We start from the raw sequence: 17,010 nt of genomic DNA on the forward strand, positions 1-17,010 counted from the left end.
TCTCGAAGAACGTGAAAAAAAATCTATTGAGCAAACAGCATATTTTTTTCCTGGTGTAAACAAGTGTTTTCTCCACTCTTTCCTGATTTTCCATGAGCATAATGATAACAGGACTCATCAAAATTCAACTAAAAGTTGTCCTACTAATTTTTCTTTTTACAATCAACATGTAGTTTGTTTAAAATATTATTAAGCATATTTTACCTGTATATCAACACCAACTGCCCTTGTGATTTTAGGGACAATTTGTAAGTACATTATGATTTTGTAATAAATTGATAAACAGTTAATGTAAAAAAAGTTCATGAAAAAACAATAGAATGAAAGGAAAATTAATGTATGATTTTGGATTTGGGGAGGAAATGTAAAAAAAAGTGAAATATTATATTGGTATTATATATAAAAATTTTCAAATGGTTCTTGAGGTACATTGGTCAATAAAATACTGCCAATTGTATTAATACATTATGCTAATGAGTCATGCTGGATTCCTTATTATCTTTCATCCTCCCCCAAATCAAACTTATTGCCAAGGCCTATCAATTTTGCCTTTACGACATTTCTCAAATTCAGCCCCTTCTGTTATTTTAACCTGTCACCACTCTAGCGTAAGCCTTATAATAAATACTGGGAAAGGTGGGCTATGACATTGTTTATAAAATGCTAGCTTCAGTACTGGTCATACCTGAGTTATAGTCCTCACTGAAACCTATTGGATATGGATCTTCAAAAAATCACTTAACCCCTCAATGATCTAAGAAACTTTCTAAAATTATAAATTATAGAAAATTCCTGAATTGTATTGGTAGAGGGAGGTTCTTCATCTGGGAGTTCCCTATGTTATTAAAATCACAGGTCTATTCCCTATCCCATTATGATAATAGTATTTTAAGGACTTCCTTACAAATCTTGACTTACATAAAATCTAGATTTTGATTTTAAATCAACTCTTACAGGCATCATCCTACCTGTATTGCCCCAACCTCCAATATGATCTCCAGTCATGCATCTCTAAATGCCTTTCAGACATCTCTAACTGGATGTCCAGAAGACATCTTAGATTCAATATATGCAAAAGTGAATCTATTACCTTTCTTTCAAAATCTCTCCCCTCCTTTACCTTCCCTATTATTATAGAAAGGCAGGCTAACTTCCAAACCACTTAAGTTCATAACCTAGGAGTCATTCTGGATTTCTTATTATCTCTCACCATTCCCCAAATCAAAGGTGTTGCCAAGGCCTATCAATTTCACCTTTACAACATTCTTAAATTCACCCCCTTCTGTTATTTTACCCTGCCACCACTCTAGCATAAGCCTCCATCACTTCAGGCCTTAATTATTGCAATAGCCTACTGGTTGAAATGCCTGCTTCAGCTGTCTCCACACTTCAATCCATCATACATTCATCCAATAAAGAGATTTTCCTTTTGTATAGTTCCTATAATATCATATAACCCCACTCAATAGAATCCAGTGGCTTCCTTTGACTGAGAAGCAAATGTAAAATACTCTGCTTGACATTCAAAGTCCTTCATAATGTAACCCCCTCCTAATTTTCAGGACTTCTTACACTCATATCATTTGCCTCTTGACTTTTACAAGTACAATACAATTTCTTGGCCCAATGCATTTTCTCTGATTGTCCCCTATGTCTGCAAGGCTTTCCCTGCTTACTCTGCCTCCTAACCTCCCTTTCTTCCTTTCAGTTGCAACTAAAATTCATCTTTTATTGGAAGTCTAACACATCCCTCCTTGATCCTAGTAGCTCTAATCTGTTAATTATTTCTTACTTATCCTGAATATTGTCTGTTTTTTATACATTTGTTTTTGGGTTTTCTCATTCCTTAGATTGGAAGCATTTGGAGGGGACAGATTTTTTTTCGCCTCTTTTAGTATCCTCAGCACTTAGTACATTGCCCAGCACATAGTAGTTGTGCTTAATAATAATAATATATATACATATATATATATATATATATTGACGGATTGAAAAATACAATTTAAGCCTAACTAGAATCTCTGTCTAGTATCTGAAAAAAAAGATGACAAAATCCTCCGTAACCCCAGGGAGCTATGCTGTAAACATCTGTTCTTAGTGCTGCAAGTTCAAGGATGCAGATTATTTCCTTTTTCATTATAAAAGTACTGGGTTACATCTTTGCTGTTAGTCCCATGAAGGAAATAATGTCAATAAGAACTCAATTAATTATCTCCTCTTAGAAATTCCCAATTATGGAGTCTGGGAAGGTGCGGCTCAGCTGGCAGACACAGAGGCAGGCCCGGAAGGTGCGGCCAGCAGAGGCAGGCCCTGAAGAGGCCTGATCAACTCTGAGGGTAGGTCTTCCCACCAACCACAAGGTCCACAACCAGGCCTATCGCCAAAGGGCTGGGACTGAAAAGAGCAAGGTATGAAGCAAATACAGGGGCCCCTGTCCGGGACAGCAAACACTACTGGGGCTACCACTTCATAGCCCAGAAATTAAAAAAAAAAGCCCCTTTCAGAACCTCCAAAGACCAGGATGACAGAGTGAACCTCACTTGCTCCAAACCACGCCCCCCCCATCCTGAAAACATAGTAACTCTTGCCACAGGGCAAAACCCTCTACAGTAAAGCCTTGGGATCCTAGAGGAAGGGCATGGCTATGGCCCTGCCTCAAAATGGGTAGAAAGCAGATTACAAAGACAAAGACTCTGGAGTCCTACTATCCTCAGAGGGAGGAACCAAACTCAAAAGGAGACAATGAGGACTCCACACCCACAACTGAAACTTCAACAGGGAATGGGTGCCAAGCACAGAAGCCTCTCCTAGATGAGATCAAAAGTAACATTGAAAACAAAATGAGAGAGATAGAAGACAAAATGAATAATTCTCTCAAAACCAAAATAGCAGAATTAGAAAAAAAAATATTATAATAAGGAAAACATCTCTCTAAAAAGAAAAGTGTATGAAAGTGTATGGAAAAAAAAGTATGAAGTGTATGGAAAAGGAGCTCCAAAAATTAACCAAGGACAATGATTTGCTAAAAACTAGTATTAACAAATAGAAACAAATAACTCTATGAGGAACCAAGGACTAGTCAAGCAAAACAACAAGAATGAAAAATTAGATAAAGAGGTAAAATACCTCAAAGAAAAATATAACTGACCTGGAAAACAGATACAGTAGAGAGAATCTGAGAATCATAGGCCTACCAGAAAATCATGATGAATAAATGAGCCTGGACAACATTCTCCAAGAGCTCATTAAGGAAAACTGCCCTGAGATATTAGAACCTGAAGGTAAAGTAGAAATTGAGAGAATCCACTGGTCACCTGCTGAAAGAGATCCCAAACTGAAAAGTCCTCGAAATGTTGTGGCCAAACTCCAGAATGACCAGATAAAAGAGAAAATACTTCAAGTGGCCAGAAAGAAAAAAATTCAAATATCGAGGGTCCACAGTGAGGATTGCACAGGATTTGGCAGCCTCTACACTGAAAGATTGGAGGCAGTGGGATATAATTTTGCGGAGGGCAAAAGAGCTCAGGTTACAACCAAGGATCACATACCCAACGAGACTGAGCATATTCTTCCAGGCATAGAGATGGTCATTCAATGATATAACAGACTTCCAGAACTTCTTGATAAAAAAGCCAGAACTCAATGGAAAATTCAACCTCCAATTACAAGATGCAACAGTGACTTAGAAAGGTAAACAAGGAGAACACACACACACCCTGCTATTTTATAAGAGCAAACTGGTTATAAACAAGTATAGGGTATGAGTATAAAATACACAAAATGATGATTAAAAAATTTTATTAAGGGATACAAAGCGACTGCAAAAGAAGAAAGGGAATGGATGAAGTGGAAAAGGTAAATTATGCCACACATAGCGGCATAAAAACTGTATAGCAGAGGAAAAAAAGGGAGGGAGTTGGGAAGCATATGAGCTTTCCCCTCATTGGTTCTGGTACAAGGAGGGAATAACAACCAGCTAAGCATAGGACTCAATGGAGAAGAAATGCAAAAACTATCATTTTAGAGGGAAAGAAGGGAAGGAGAAGAGCTTCGCATGAGATTTGTTCCTGTCACTCTTGGTGCAAAGAAGTAATAACATACTTCATTAAGTATAAAAATATCCTACAGGTAGTAGGAGAGGGAAAGGGTTATGAAAGGGGGGTGGGAGTGGTGTGTAGGGAGGGAAGAAGTAAGGGAAAAAGGGAGGAAAAGGGAGGGGGACTGATAAGAGAACACTAAGGGAGATGGTGGTCAAAAGGGAAACTATTAAGGGGGGGAGGGAGAAGGGAGGGAAAATATGAACATTAACAGGGGCAGGAATAGGATGGAGGGAGGAAACAGATAACAATCATAACTGTAAATGTGGATGGAATGGACTCTCCCATAAAATGGAGATCGATAGCAGAATGTATTAGAAATCATAATCCTAAAATATGGTGTTTACAAGAAACACATCTGAAACAGTGGGATACACACAAGGTAAAGGTAAAAGGTTGGAGTAAAATATTTCATGCCTCAGCTAAAGCAAAAAAAGCAGGGGTAGCAATCCTTATCTCAGATAAAGCAAAAGCAAAATTTGACTGAATTAAAAGATATAAGGAACGAAACTATATCCTGTTAAAAGGCACTATCGAGAATGAAGCAATATCATTATTAACATATATGCACCAAGTGATGTAGCATCCAAATTCCTAGAGGAGAAGGTAAAGGAATTAGAGGAAGAAATAGATAGCAAAACTATACTAGTGGGAGACCTTAATCTCCCCCCTCTGAACTTGATAAATCCAACCTCAAAATAAACAAAAAGAAGTTAAGGAGGTGAATAGGATTTTAGAGAGGATAGGTATGATAGCCTCTGGAGAAAACTGAATGGGGATAAAAAAAAAGAAATTCCCAATTATGGACTTTATGGACTTTACACAACAAGACTTTAGGCATGCATGGAGAACAAGGACGGGTTGAGATTCCCAGAAAGTCCACATCCCATTGTGCTCACATACTTCCAAATCTATATCTTTAACCTTAATTTATTTTTCAATTTCTGACCCTGATAAAAATTTGCACCAAGATATCAATTGTCAATTAAAAATTAATGTCCACAGAAAGCTTATCTTTTCCTCAAATCTTGATCTTTTTTCTGAAGTCTCTACTTATGAAAACAGTTTGCTTTTAGTCCTCTAAACTTAGTTGGTGATACAATGGATAAGTTATTAGGCTTAATGTCAGGAAGGTCTGAGTTTAAATTTGGCCTCAGATATTTAGTAGCTCTTTGACTCTGGGCAAGTCTCTTACCTTTTGTCTGCCCTAGTTTTTTCAGCTACAAAAGAGCAGTAATAACCATACCTACATCCTAGGGTTGTTATTAAATGAAAATGAGATGAATCTTGTAAAGAACTTAGCACAGTGCCTGCCACACAGTTGGTGATTAATAAATGTGTCCTTAATCTTTTTTAGTCCCCCTTTAACTTCTCATATCTATTTAGAAAAGTTCATCCCACTAAACTTCCAAGTGATCTCATTCTTAGGGTCACAAACTAGGGTGGTTTGTAGGAGAAGCTACCAAGCAGTACTATTTCCCTACCAGATCATTGCAACTTAAACCCAAATACTTCATTTTTTTTCTGGAAATAATGTAAACCTTCAAATTTGCAAAAAGTGCGCCTATACAGCTATATATGTTTGGGGTAAATTCATTGAAAATTTACCATTATGAAATGTAGAAATCTTTGAAGCATTGTTTATGGTTAAAATTAATGAGGAGTAATATAATAAATAATAATTTTTCACAAAATGCATCTATATTTTTACACAGAGCAATGAAGGAGCAAAAAGGGAGAAAGATAATTTGAGTCTTTCAGTAAGCAGGGTGAAGATTAGGGTTTATTTGTTTTCACTTTTGGACTTGTTCTGTTATTTTATTGGAGTAGGGAACAACCTGTGCAAAAATTCTTTTTAACAATAGATATGGAATTATACTTCAACATTTAGACATATATTTGCCTGGGATACTGAGAGTTTAATGGTTTCCTCAGAGTTATAAAGCTAGTATTTTCAGACTTGAAGAGTGGTTTTGCTGAGAAAATAAATATTATATTGCCTATAGAAATTTTGCATAAATATGTCAATTTATCTTCTATTTGGAAGCTACAATACAGGGTCTTTGACCAGAAGTTGAATATCATAAACAAAAAAAAAACCTGTCATGAAGAAGAGTAATATGGCAGAAGGAACGGTGTTAAATACTTTTTCGACAGATGACTGAGATAAACCAAAATCCTCAAACTAAAGCTGCTTAATCAATTGAGAACTATTATTCTTTCTCTGGATTTCATATTTAATTTGAGGAAATAAGGAATGAGTCACTAAATTAAAAGAATCTGCTTAAGTTATTAGCATTTCTGGGCTGCCTAACTTGTTTTGCTTGTGTTACTTGAGGCACACAAAGAGAGCATCATGCTGATATAGTCTTTTACTGATTGTTCATTTTTCATTCAAAAAAACCCAAAAAAACAAAAACCTTTCAATCAGTTCTGAGAAAATTCTTTAGCAATCTTAACTGAAAGAGATAAAGACAAATCCCAAACCCCAAAGATGTTTGAAATATATCAGGACTATCTGAATTGTCTTTATTATTATATATGACCAAAATTAAGAACTGTGGGAAACTGCAACACTGCTCCTTCAAGACTAAGCTATACTACTTTTGTCTTCATATTTCTTAGATTTTCAACCTCACATACAAGACAGATTGATCTAAATTATACTACCCCCTTTTCTCTTATCTGACTGCCTCAAATACTTCAGGAAATCACAATGTTATCAGGTGTCACTCTCTCCAGTTGTTCAGGAAAGACAGTGCCGGGAGAAAAATTTACTGGGATATGTCAAAAGTTCTAATTTTTCTCTCTTTTGTCTAAGGGTATACTATTCTGTGTTATGTGGATGTCTGCCAAGCTTAATATATTCTGCAAGACAGTTGCAATACTATGAAAATGTAGCATGTTTCAAGGATATAAAAAAACAATAGAATCACAGAAAGATTGTTAAATGTCTATCATACTAAATAGTGTTCACATCTACATCACCAGCAGATGAAACATATTTTAAATTTGAAGTTTAAGTAATTGGAATAAAATTTAAACAGAAAAAAATAAGATTATTTGGAGGAAAAGTTTCCTAATTAAGTATTTTATTTTCATCTAAAGATATTCAAACATGGTAGTTAAATTGGACTGGATACTTTCTGTTTCATTATAGGTAGATAAGGTGTTGACATACAGCAAAGAACTCTGTTATTACAATTCAGAGAAGCAGAGTTAAATTTTAATCTCTGTCACTTACCACTTATATGACCTTGTTCAAACCACTTAACCTATCATACATAAAATGAGGGGGTTTGACTCAATGGCATTTAAATATTTTAAGTTTTAAAACAATTTGGATACATACATATTTAAGTACTTGAATATTTTCAGGTACCAGAAGCACATTGTGAAGAAGTTTATACCATACCAGATACAGCTAATTGTTATCATTCATGAAGTTAATACTTATTAAATGTCTATTATTTATGAGGTACTAGACATAGGTAGGTAGACATAGGTATTTTAGCATATGCTAAAATAATTTGAGGTTTAATGAAAATCAGGAAGAAATTACTCATCATTTTTCTTTATCTCATAGAAATCTGTCAAGATAGAAATATCTATACATAGATGTGTATAAATATCTATATAGAGAATATATGTACATATACGCTTCTCTATTTTTTTAATGCTTTATTAACTTCTGATTTACATCATTTGTTTCCACCAGATTTTGAGTTACAAATTTTCTCCCCGTTTTTCCCCCACCCATCCCCCCAAAACAGCAGTGCCACATGATATCCCCACCTCCAATCTGCTCTCTCCCATATTTTCTCCCATACCCATTTCAACTTTTCCAGTGGATCTCTATGCCTCAGTGCCTGTATATCTTTTTTTTTCTTAATAACATGTAAGATGGTATTAATAACAGTATATATATATATATACACATATATTTGAATATTTGATTTTTAAAACTTTCAATTCCAGATTCATTCCCTTCCCCCCCTGCCACCCACCCCCACTGGGAAGACAAGTAGTTCAGTATAGGTTGTACATGTGCGGCTAATGCAAAACAATAACATAGTAGATGTATTGTAAAAGACTGACTATATTTCCCTCCCTCCTATCCCACCTCCCACTTGTTCTATTCTCTACTTTGATCCTGTCCCTTTTCACAAGTGGGTGCTTCCAACTTCCCTCCCCCCCAGCCTGCCCTCCCTTCCATCATCCCCCGTCACATTCCCTTCCCCACCTATTCTCCTGAAGGGTGAGATCCCCTATTTAGTGTGTATTTCCCTCCCTCCTCAAGCCAGATTCAATAGGAATAAGGTTGACCCATTCCCTTTTGCCTTTCTATTCTTCCCCTCCATTGTAACCATTTTCCCTTGCCTCTTCTGTATGAGATAGTTTGCCCCACTCTGTCTCTCCCCATCTCCTCTCATTATATTCCTCTCACCTCTTAATTTCACCTTTTAAGTATCATCCCTTCCTGTTAAATTGGTCCCATGCCCTCTATCTATGTATACCTGTAAACATATATACACACATTCTCATATGTATTCATATGCCCGCATACCCTCATATAAAGACATATATATTTCTAATCCCTTCAACTATTGAGAAAAGTTTCATAAGTTACAATTATTGTTTTTCCATGTAGGAATGTTAATAGTTCAACTTTGGCCAGGTGGCTCAGCCAGTAAGAGCACCGGCCCCTGTGCCGGGACGACCCAGATCAAATCCGGGCCCAGACACTCAGCACCACACCCAGAAACAACAACTGGCCATGCAACCCCGAGTAAGCCAGTCAACCCCAATTGCTTTAAAAAAAATTGTTCAACTTTGATAAATTCCTTATGATTTCTTTTCCCTGTTTACCTTCTCATGCTTCTCTTGCTTCTTGTATCTGAATGTCAAATTTTCTATTCAACTCTGGTTTTTTCAGCAAGAATGCTTGAAAGTCCTGTATTCCACTGAATGACCATATTTTCCCCTGAAACATGATACTCAGTTTTGCTGGGTAGGTGACTCTTGGTTTTAATCCCAGCTCCCTTGACCTCCGGAATATCACATTCCAGGCCCTTCGATCCCTCAGTGTAGAAGCTGCCAGATCTTGGGTTATCCTGATTGTGTTTCCACAATATTCAAATTGTTTCTTCCTGGCTGCTTGTAATATTCTCTCCTTAATCTGGGAATTCTGGAACCTGGTATAATATTCCTAGGAGTTTTCTTTTTGGGATCTTTTTCAGGAGGTGATCGGTGGATTCTTTCAACCTTTATTTTGCCCTCTCGTTCTAAAACATCAGGGCAGTTTTCTTTGAGAACTTCCTGGAGAATGCTTTCCAGGCTCTTACTTTGGTCATGGCTCTCAGGCAGTCCAATAATTTTTAAATTCTCTCTCCTGGATCTATTTTCCAGGTCAGTGGTTTTTCCCATGAGATATTTCATATTGCCTTCTATTCTTTCATTTGTTTGGATCTGTTTAACAGCATCTTGATTTCTCATAAAGTCATTAGCTTCCATTTGCTCCAATCTAATTCTGAAGCAATGATTCTCCTCAGTGACCTTTTGAGATTCTTTTTCCATCTGGCAAATTCAACTTTTTAAGGCATTCTTCTCCTCATTGCCTTTTTGAGCCTCCTTTGCCATTTGAGTCAGTCTGTTTTTTTAAGGTATTATTTTCTTCAGTCAGGCTGTTGACTCTCATTTCATAATTTTCTTGCATTGTTCTCATTTCTCTTCCCAATTTTTCCTCCACTTCTCTTATCTGCTTCTTAAGGTCCTCGATAGCCTGTAACCAGCTTGTATTTTCCTTTGAAGGTTTTGGTGCAGGAGTTCTGACTTCACTGATTTCCTCCTGTTCCATGCCTTGCTCCTTCTTATCCCCAAAATAGGAGTGTAATGTTGGAATCTTCTGTCTGCTTTGTTTCCTTTGCCTGCTCATTTTGCCACTCAATTATTTGACTTTTGGGCTTTTTGCCACAGTAGGACTCTGCCACCAGACAGGGGAGTTTTCGACCCAAATGCTGGGGTTTTCTCAGCTGCCGGAGGTATTAGATGGGTGCCCTCTCTGGGGTCTCCACAGGCTCTGGCAAGCTGGACACACACCCCAGGACCTCCACCCTGGACTGCAATCCAGATCCAAGCAGGTTAAAGCAAGAGCGATGACCCCTCAGACTGGTGCTTGGTCCCCCTACACCCTGCAGGCCAGGAGCTGAAGCCGCCACGTGGCGCTGGCAGGCTGTGCCGGCATCTCAGCGGTTTCTCGCCCTGGGGGTAAAAGCCATGCACTCCCACTTACTGGGTCCCAAAATCCAGACTGCACTGGCCTCTCACCTTGTCCTTCGCATCTATGTGTTGATAAATCTGCAAATGGCCACAGCTGCTGCTGATCTGGAGTCCCTCTGGCAGGCGGCTGGTCAGGCCCGCCCTGGGGCTAAAGCCTAGGAGTGGTGCTGGGCTCGGCTCCCAGAGCATTGAGCTGGCGGATTCCTGCTGTTCTCAGCGGGAGGTTAGCTTCTCTGTGTCATTTTGTGGGTTCTGCAGCTCTCATATACGCTTCTCTAACATATATGCATATGTACATATATGTTGCTCTAATATATGTATGCATACACACACACATATATATGTATATAAGTATGTATACACAATACTGTTTTTGATACTTGAGAGTGATTTCAGTGGTAATGTTATTCCATCTATCAATAAAAAATTCAGTCCTTTTATGTAATGTCTCAATTTTTTATGTTCACAAATATCAATCAGGATTCAATTTCTGATAATGAACTTCTCTAGATTTATCCAGGATTGTCTTCAGATAATAAAAATGTAGTCTGTCAATGGATCCATGTCTAAAGACTTTCCTACATCACAGAAACACCTAGACTTTGACCTGAATTGGCATAACATTTGAAAACACAGAATCACTCCTGAAATTAACAATCTGAATGGTACTTTGATAGAAAATATATTCTCTTAAATAGTAAATGTAGGAAGAAGTAATTTGGATTAAGGGGAGAGTAGCACTGGAAAATGTAGATTAAAAAAAATCAAAGCAAAGGTAACAGTATAAAGAAGAAATGAAAAATGACCTTGGATTAAGAGTGAAAGATACAGCATGTAGATTTCCTAGGAAATATTTTAACAACGATTTCTCCTTATCACTAACAGTTCAAACTCACCCTTCCACCCTAGGCAAGTAAGTAAAACTTTCAAAAGAAACAATATACTAAAATGTTATTATTTTATTTAATGATGTGAAAGGTAACTTTGTGGTCAATAATCAAAAGTTTTTTTTTTTAATGATACTGAACCAAAATGTTTCCAATTCACAGAAATATACATATTGTCATGCTGCTTCTCCTAAGAATTTTCTCCACTTAATTATATTTCCATTATGTATTGCTACCTACCTAAGAAAATAAGTCAAGTATTTTGCTTCCTAGTCCATCACTCTTTTATATCATTAAGGAAATATCCAGCATTTTTAATGTATTTGTTAAAACTTGGCAGGCATTTTATTGCATTTTCCTACTTAAATTATGATACCAAATATGTAGAACTACAAAATAAAAACATTAATAGTATCCAGGAGGATAGATTCTCCAAAGCAGAATTCAGTCCAAGTAGTAATTTTATGTATGAAGTATAAATCACATAATCACAACAGTAGTCAATTATATTTAATAATAAATTAATATATCACTATAATACAAAATATCCAGGTGAAAAGAAAATTATAAACCTACCATTGATCCATCTAGCCTCAGGATTATGAACCATAAACTCTTTTCTGAAGAGATCTTCTAAAGACAGTCTGGTTTCTGATGAATTTGTAAGTTCATCTAAAATGAAGAGGAGTAAAATATGGTTAGACATGAAGACACCTATTAATATCCAAATGCTGAAAAATTTTTGAAGTAAAAAAAATTTAGGTTAAAGTGATTGCTTTAAGTAAATGAATACTATTGTTTTTTTTTCAATTCAAACTTCAGAATTTCATATTAACCTGTATTTAATAGTAAAATGCATTATTTAAAAATTTTATGACATTGAACTTAAAGTCTTCATTATATTTTGTAGTTCAATTCATTCTGCTGAAATACATCATGAGTACATGATTTTTAATCAGAAATCAAATCCTATTGTAAACTAATTAAAATTAATATGTTGTAATTTTAGTAAGTTTGATTGCAGTGAACTATGATTTGTGGAAATTACTGTGGTGTTTGAGTGAAGTTCATAGATCTATCAGTACAAAAAAAAAAAATTAGGAAGTAATAGATTCCAAAAGGAAAGAAAATATTAAAGATACAAGGCATGAGCAAGCTTAAAATGTATCTATATGATATACTTTTGGCTTTAAAAATGTATATCTTGTGTGTTACAGTGATCCTACTTTTCTACCTACATAACCAGACCCAGTGAAAATAAATTCAGAGAACCTCACAGCATATATCTAACCATTTTATGACAACAACAGCAAGTAATGGAGTTTGCATTAGCCACCTTTTGGCATGAAATCCTGTCCCTGGCACTTACTATATAAGTGACTTTATGGGACTAAGACATTAGTTTTGCAGCCCTGAAATGAAGGGACTGGACTTTTTAAGTCTCTATCAGCTCTAATTCTATGACCCAATGTTTTTTTAAAATTATATTCAAGTTGCATTCTTTGTCTTAGAAGTATATTTTAAGTTTGTCTTTGCTAACATAATCCAAAGTGGATATAGCTTGGTTTGGATCATGAAGACCTGCCTGTGATATACAGTGGTTGTTTTATTATGTCTCAGTACTGTAACTACAAGGAGGTGCCAATCCACATTGTCTATGGCATTCATCAATACCAATAAACTTATATATCTAGTCCCTTGCCCAGAATTATATAAAATAGTGCTTTCTTCATATTTCCATTATAAGGATATATATAGAGTAAAATAAGTGTGTAAATGTATTTTTTTTACTGTTTAAATGAACAGAAAGAGAAATCTAGTTAACTTCTGACTACATTGTCATAGGATTACTGTTTCAATGTTGCAATAGATTTCAAAATCTCTGAGATCTCTTCTAAAGTTCTAAAATTACAAAGCCTTTGACCCATTTTAGGCTGATTGAACAGGCCCATTTTCTCCTTTGATTGAGTCCCAGATTATGTTATACCTGCTTCTTACATATCATTGATATGATCCTTTAAAAATGTTATTTCTAGTGCCTCTTGAATTCTGTACCTTATATTAAGGTAACATTATTATAAACATGTATGTAATATCATTATGTTCAATTTTCAATAAGTAGAGTACACTGGTGACATGACTTTTAAGACTATCTTTTTTTTTTTAACTTGAACCTGTAAGAGCATTGGTATAAGATGTTCTACATGAGAGCCAGAGTCAAGATGGAGGAGAGAAGCCAGGAAGTTGCTTGAACTCTCCCCAGTTTGCCTTGGACACAATGTTAAGTTAAGCCACTAAACAGATACTGAAGAAACAAAAATCACAGAAACATGGAGGGAAACAATTTTCTAGCCTAAGATAACTTAAAAGTCTTTCAGGAAAGGTCAGTCTCACTAGGATAAAAGGAAAGTGCAATCCAGTGCAGATCATTTGGAGACAAGCCAGAGAGAGACCCTTAGCCACAATGCAAATCAGAAACCTAGGCCCCTCAATTCTGATTCAAAATTGTAGTGGCAAAGAAGGTCAGCTTTGAAGCCTTCAGGTCCAGCACAAAAGGCAAATTGACAGTCCCAGAAACCTGGCAAAATAGGAATGACTAGGATGGGCCACCCCAGCACAGTTGATAAGCCACAAGCACCTGAAGCCCTAGCATGGAAAACATTGGACCAAGCCACTGGAACCTAGTACAAGAAGCTTGGGACAGTGCCTGGATATACCAAATCTCACCTTCAATTTTTTTTTTAAGAATCTGATTATAGCAAACTACTACAGTGACAGGGAAAATCAAAACATAAACTCAGAAGAGGAAAGCAATGTAAAAAGGCCTACAGTTTAAGCCTCAAAGGGGAATATGAGTTAGTCTCAAAATAAAATCTATATTGGAAGAATTTTTTAAAATAAAAATCAAATAAGAGACATAGAAGAAAAATTGGGAAAATAAATGATAGTTATGCAACAGATTTATGAAAAAGTGTCAACAGCTGGAAAAGAAAGCAAAAAATTTGAATGAAGAAAACAAATCCTTTAAAAAAAGGAATTTCACAAATGGGGGAAATCCACTGAAGAAAATACCTCCTTTAATAGTTGCATTGGGAGGGGGGTCAGAGTCAAGAAAGCAGAGTAGAAGAAGGAAATCCCCTGACCTCCCCCCAACAACCATGTCAAATACCTATAAAATATAAGTCTGAACAAATTTTAGAACTAAAGAACCCACAAAGTGACAGAGAGAAACAAATCTCCTGCTGAATGCATCCTGGCAGGTGGAAAGGAAGGATTCATGGCAGCACCCTGGGAGCCAAAGCACAGTCCTGTGTGAACTGCATGGTTTTCTCACCAAGGAGGCAGTGTTAGCCAGAGCAGATTCCAGTAAAGTGAATAAACAGCAGCAGTGGTGGTTTCCAGATTTTCCACCCATAAACTCCCAAAATAAAGTAAAAAGTCAATCAGAACTCAATTGGAAAGGAAGTGCGCAGTCCAGTGCCTGTCACATCTGTCACGTGGCTGCCTCAGGACATCGTGGCCTACAAATGATAGTTGGACAAAACAACCATTCAGAGGGTAATTGCTCTTGCTTTGACATGCTTGGATTTGGGACACTTTCTTAGGTGGTGGTCCTGGGGTGAGAAACACCAGTTTGCCAATGTGGTATCTGTAGAGAGGGCACCTTTCTCACACCTCTGATAACATTTGTGAAAACCCAAGCAATTAGGGACAAAGCTCTCCTTTTTGGAAGCCAAGTTCTACCATGGCAAAGAGCTCAATAATCAAGTAATTGAGTTCCAATATCATCAAGCAGAGGAAGCACAAATAGACCATAGAATTCTTTTGGGGGGAAAAATGAATTAAATCATGGAATGGAGGAAGACAGCAAAGTCAGAACTCCTGCATCAAAATTTTACAAGAAATATGAATTGGTTACAGGCCATAGAGGAGCTCAAGAAGGATTTTGAAAATCAAGTAAGAGAAGTGGAGGAAAAACTGGGAAGAGAAATGAGAATGATGCAAGAAAATCATGAAAAGAGAGTCAACAACCTGACTGAAGAAAATAATACCTCAAGAATAGACTGACTCAAATGGCAAAAAGGTCCAAAAAGCAACTGAGGAGAAGAATGCCTTAAAAAGCTGAATTTGCCAAAAGGAAAAGGAATTTCAAAAACTCATTGAAAAGAATAACTCCTTCAAAATTAGATTGGTGGAAATGGAAGCTAATGACTTTATGAGAAACCAAAATACACTAATATCCGTATAATGAAAAAAAAAGAGGAAAAGTGAAATATCACATTGGAAAAAAACATTGACCTGAAAAAGACATCCAGGAGAGATAATTTAAAAATTATTGGACTACCTGAAAGTCAAGATCAAAAAAAGAACCTAGAAATCTTCCTTTAAGAAATTCTCAAGGAAAATTGCCCTGATATTCTAGAACTAAAGGACAAAAGAGAAATTGAAAGAATTCCCAGATCATCTCTTGAAAAATGTTACTAAAAGAAAACACCTAGTAATATTATATGCCAGTTCTAGAGTTCCCAGATCAAGGAAAATATTACAAGCAGCCAAGAAGTAACAATTCGAATATTGTGGAAACACTATCAGGATAACAAAAGATATGGCAGCTTCTACCCTGAGGGATCAAAGGGCTTGGAATATGATATCCTGGAGGACAAAGGAGAAAGGATTAAAACTAAGAATCTCCTAACAATCAAACTTAGTATAATGTTTCAGGGGAAAATATCATCATTCAATGAAATAGAGGACTTTTAAGCATCCTTGATGAAAAAACCAGAGTTGAATAGAAAATCTGACAGTCATATACAAGAAACACGTGAAGCATGGAAATGTAAACAGGGAAAAGAAATCATAAGGAACTTGCCAAAGTTAAACTATTTACATTCCTACATGGAAAAATGATAATTTTAACTTATGAATTTTTTTTAGAATGAGGATAGCTGAAGGGCATATAATTGTGTGTGTGTATGTATATATATATATATATGTGTGTGTGTGTGTGTGTCTGTGTGTGTGATGTAAATACATATATATGTCTATATAGGAGGGTGTATTGGTATATGAATACATATGGGAGTGTTTATATATATCTGCACAGGTATACATAGACAGAGGGCACAGGATCAATTGAATGGGAAGGGATGACGCTTAAAAGGTGAAATTAAGAGTTGAGAGAGGAATATAATGAGAGGAGATGCAGAGAGATAGAATGGGATTAATTATGTCATATAGTAGAGGCAAGGAAAAACTGTTACAATGGAGAGGAAGAACAGGAAGGCAAAACGAAATAGATCAACCATACTCTCATTGAATTTGGCTTAGGGAGGGTATGCCATACACAATAAATAGGGTATCTCACCCTACAGGAGAGTAGGGGGAAAAGGATGAGAGGGGGTATATGGAAAGGAGGGCATGTTGTGGGGGAGGATAGTTAGAAGCACACATTTTTGAAAAGGGACATGGTCAAAGTAGAGAATAGAACAAGTGGGAGGCAGGATAGGATGGAGGGAAATATAGTCAGTCTTTCACAATATATCCACTATGGAAATGTTTTGCATAGCTACACATGTACAACCTATATTGAATTGCTTATCTACCCAGTAAGGGGTGGTGATGAGGGAGGAAGGGAAAAAAATCTTGAATTCAAATTTTAAAATTATATATCTATATCTGTATCTATATCTATCTACCTATCTATCTATCTATCTATCTATCTATCTATCTATCTATCTATCTATCTA

The 17,010-nt window shown here is 36.3% G+C and overlaps 1 protein-coding gene across 1 annotated transcript in view; it reads right to left on the bottom strand.

Moving 5' to 3' along the window:
- DPP10 (dipeptidyl peptidase like 10) overlaps positions 1-17,010 on the bottom strand; it is a 1,061,638-nt gene that overhangs the window by 743,138 nt on the left and 301,490 nt on the right. The window contains exon 3 of the mRNA XM_069067778.1: positions 11,840-11,935. Within this exon, the coding sequence (XP_068923879.1) occupies positions 11,840-11,935 (96 nt within the window). The remainder of the gene's footprint in view (positions 1-11,839; positions 11,936-17,010) is intronic.

This window comes from Petaurus breviceps, unplaced genomic scaffold (genome assembly GCF_028583685.1).
Source record: "Petaurus breviceps papuanus isolate PSGF00001 unplaced genomic scaffold, PetGlider_PUasm1.0 90752, whole genome shotgun sequence".
NCBI classification, from domain to species: Eukaryota; Metazoa; Chordata; class Mammalia; order Diprotodontia; family Petauridae; genus Petaurus; species Petaurus breviceps.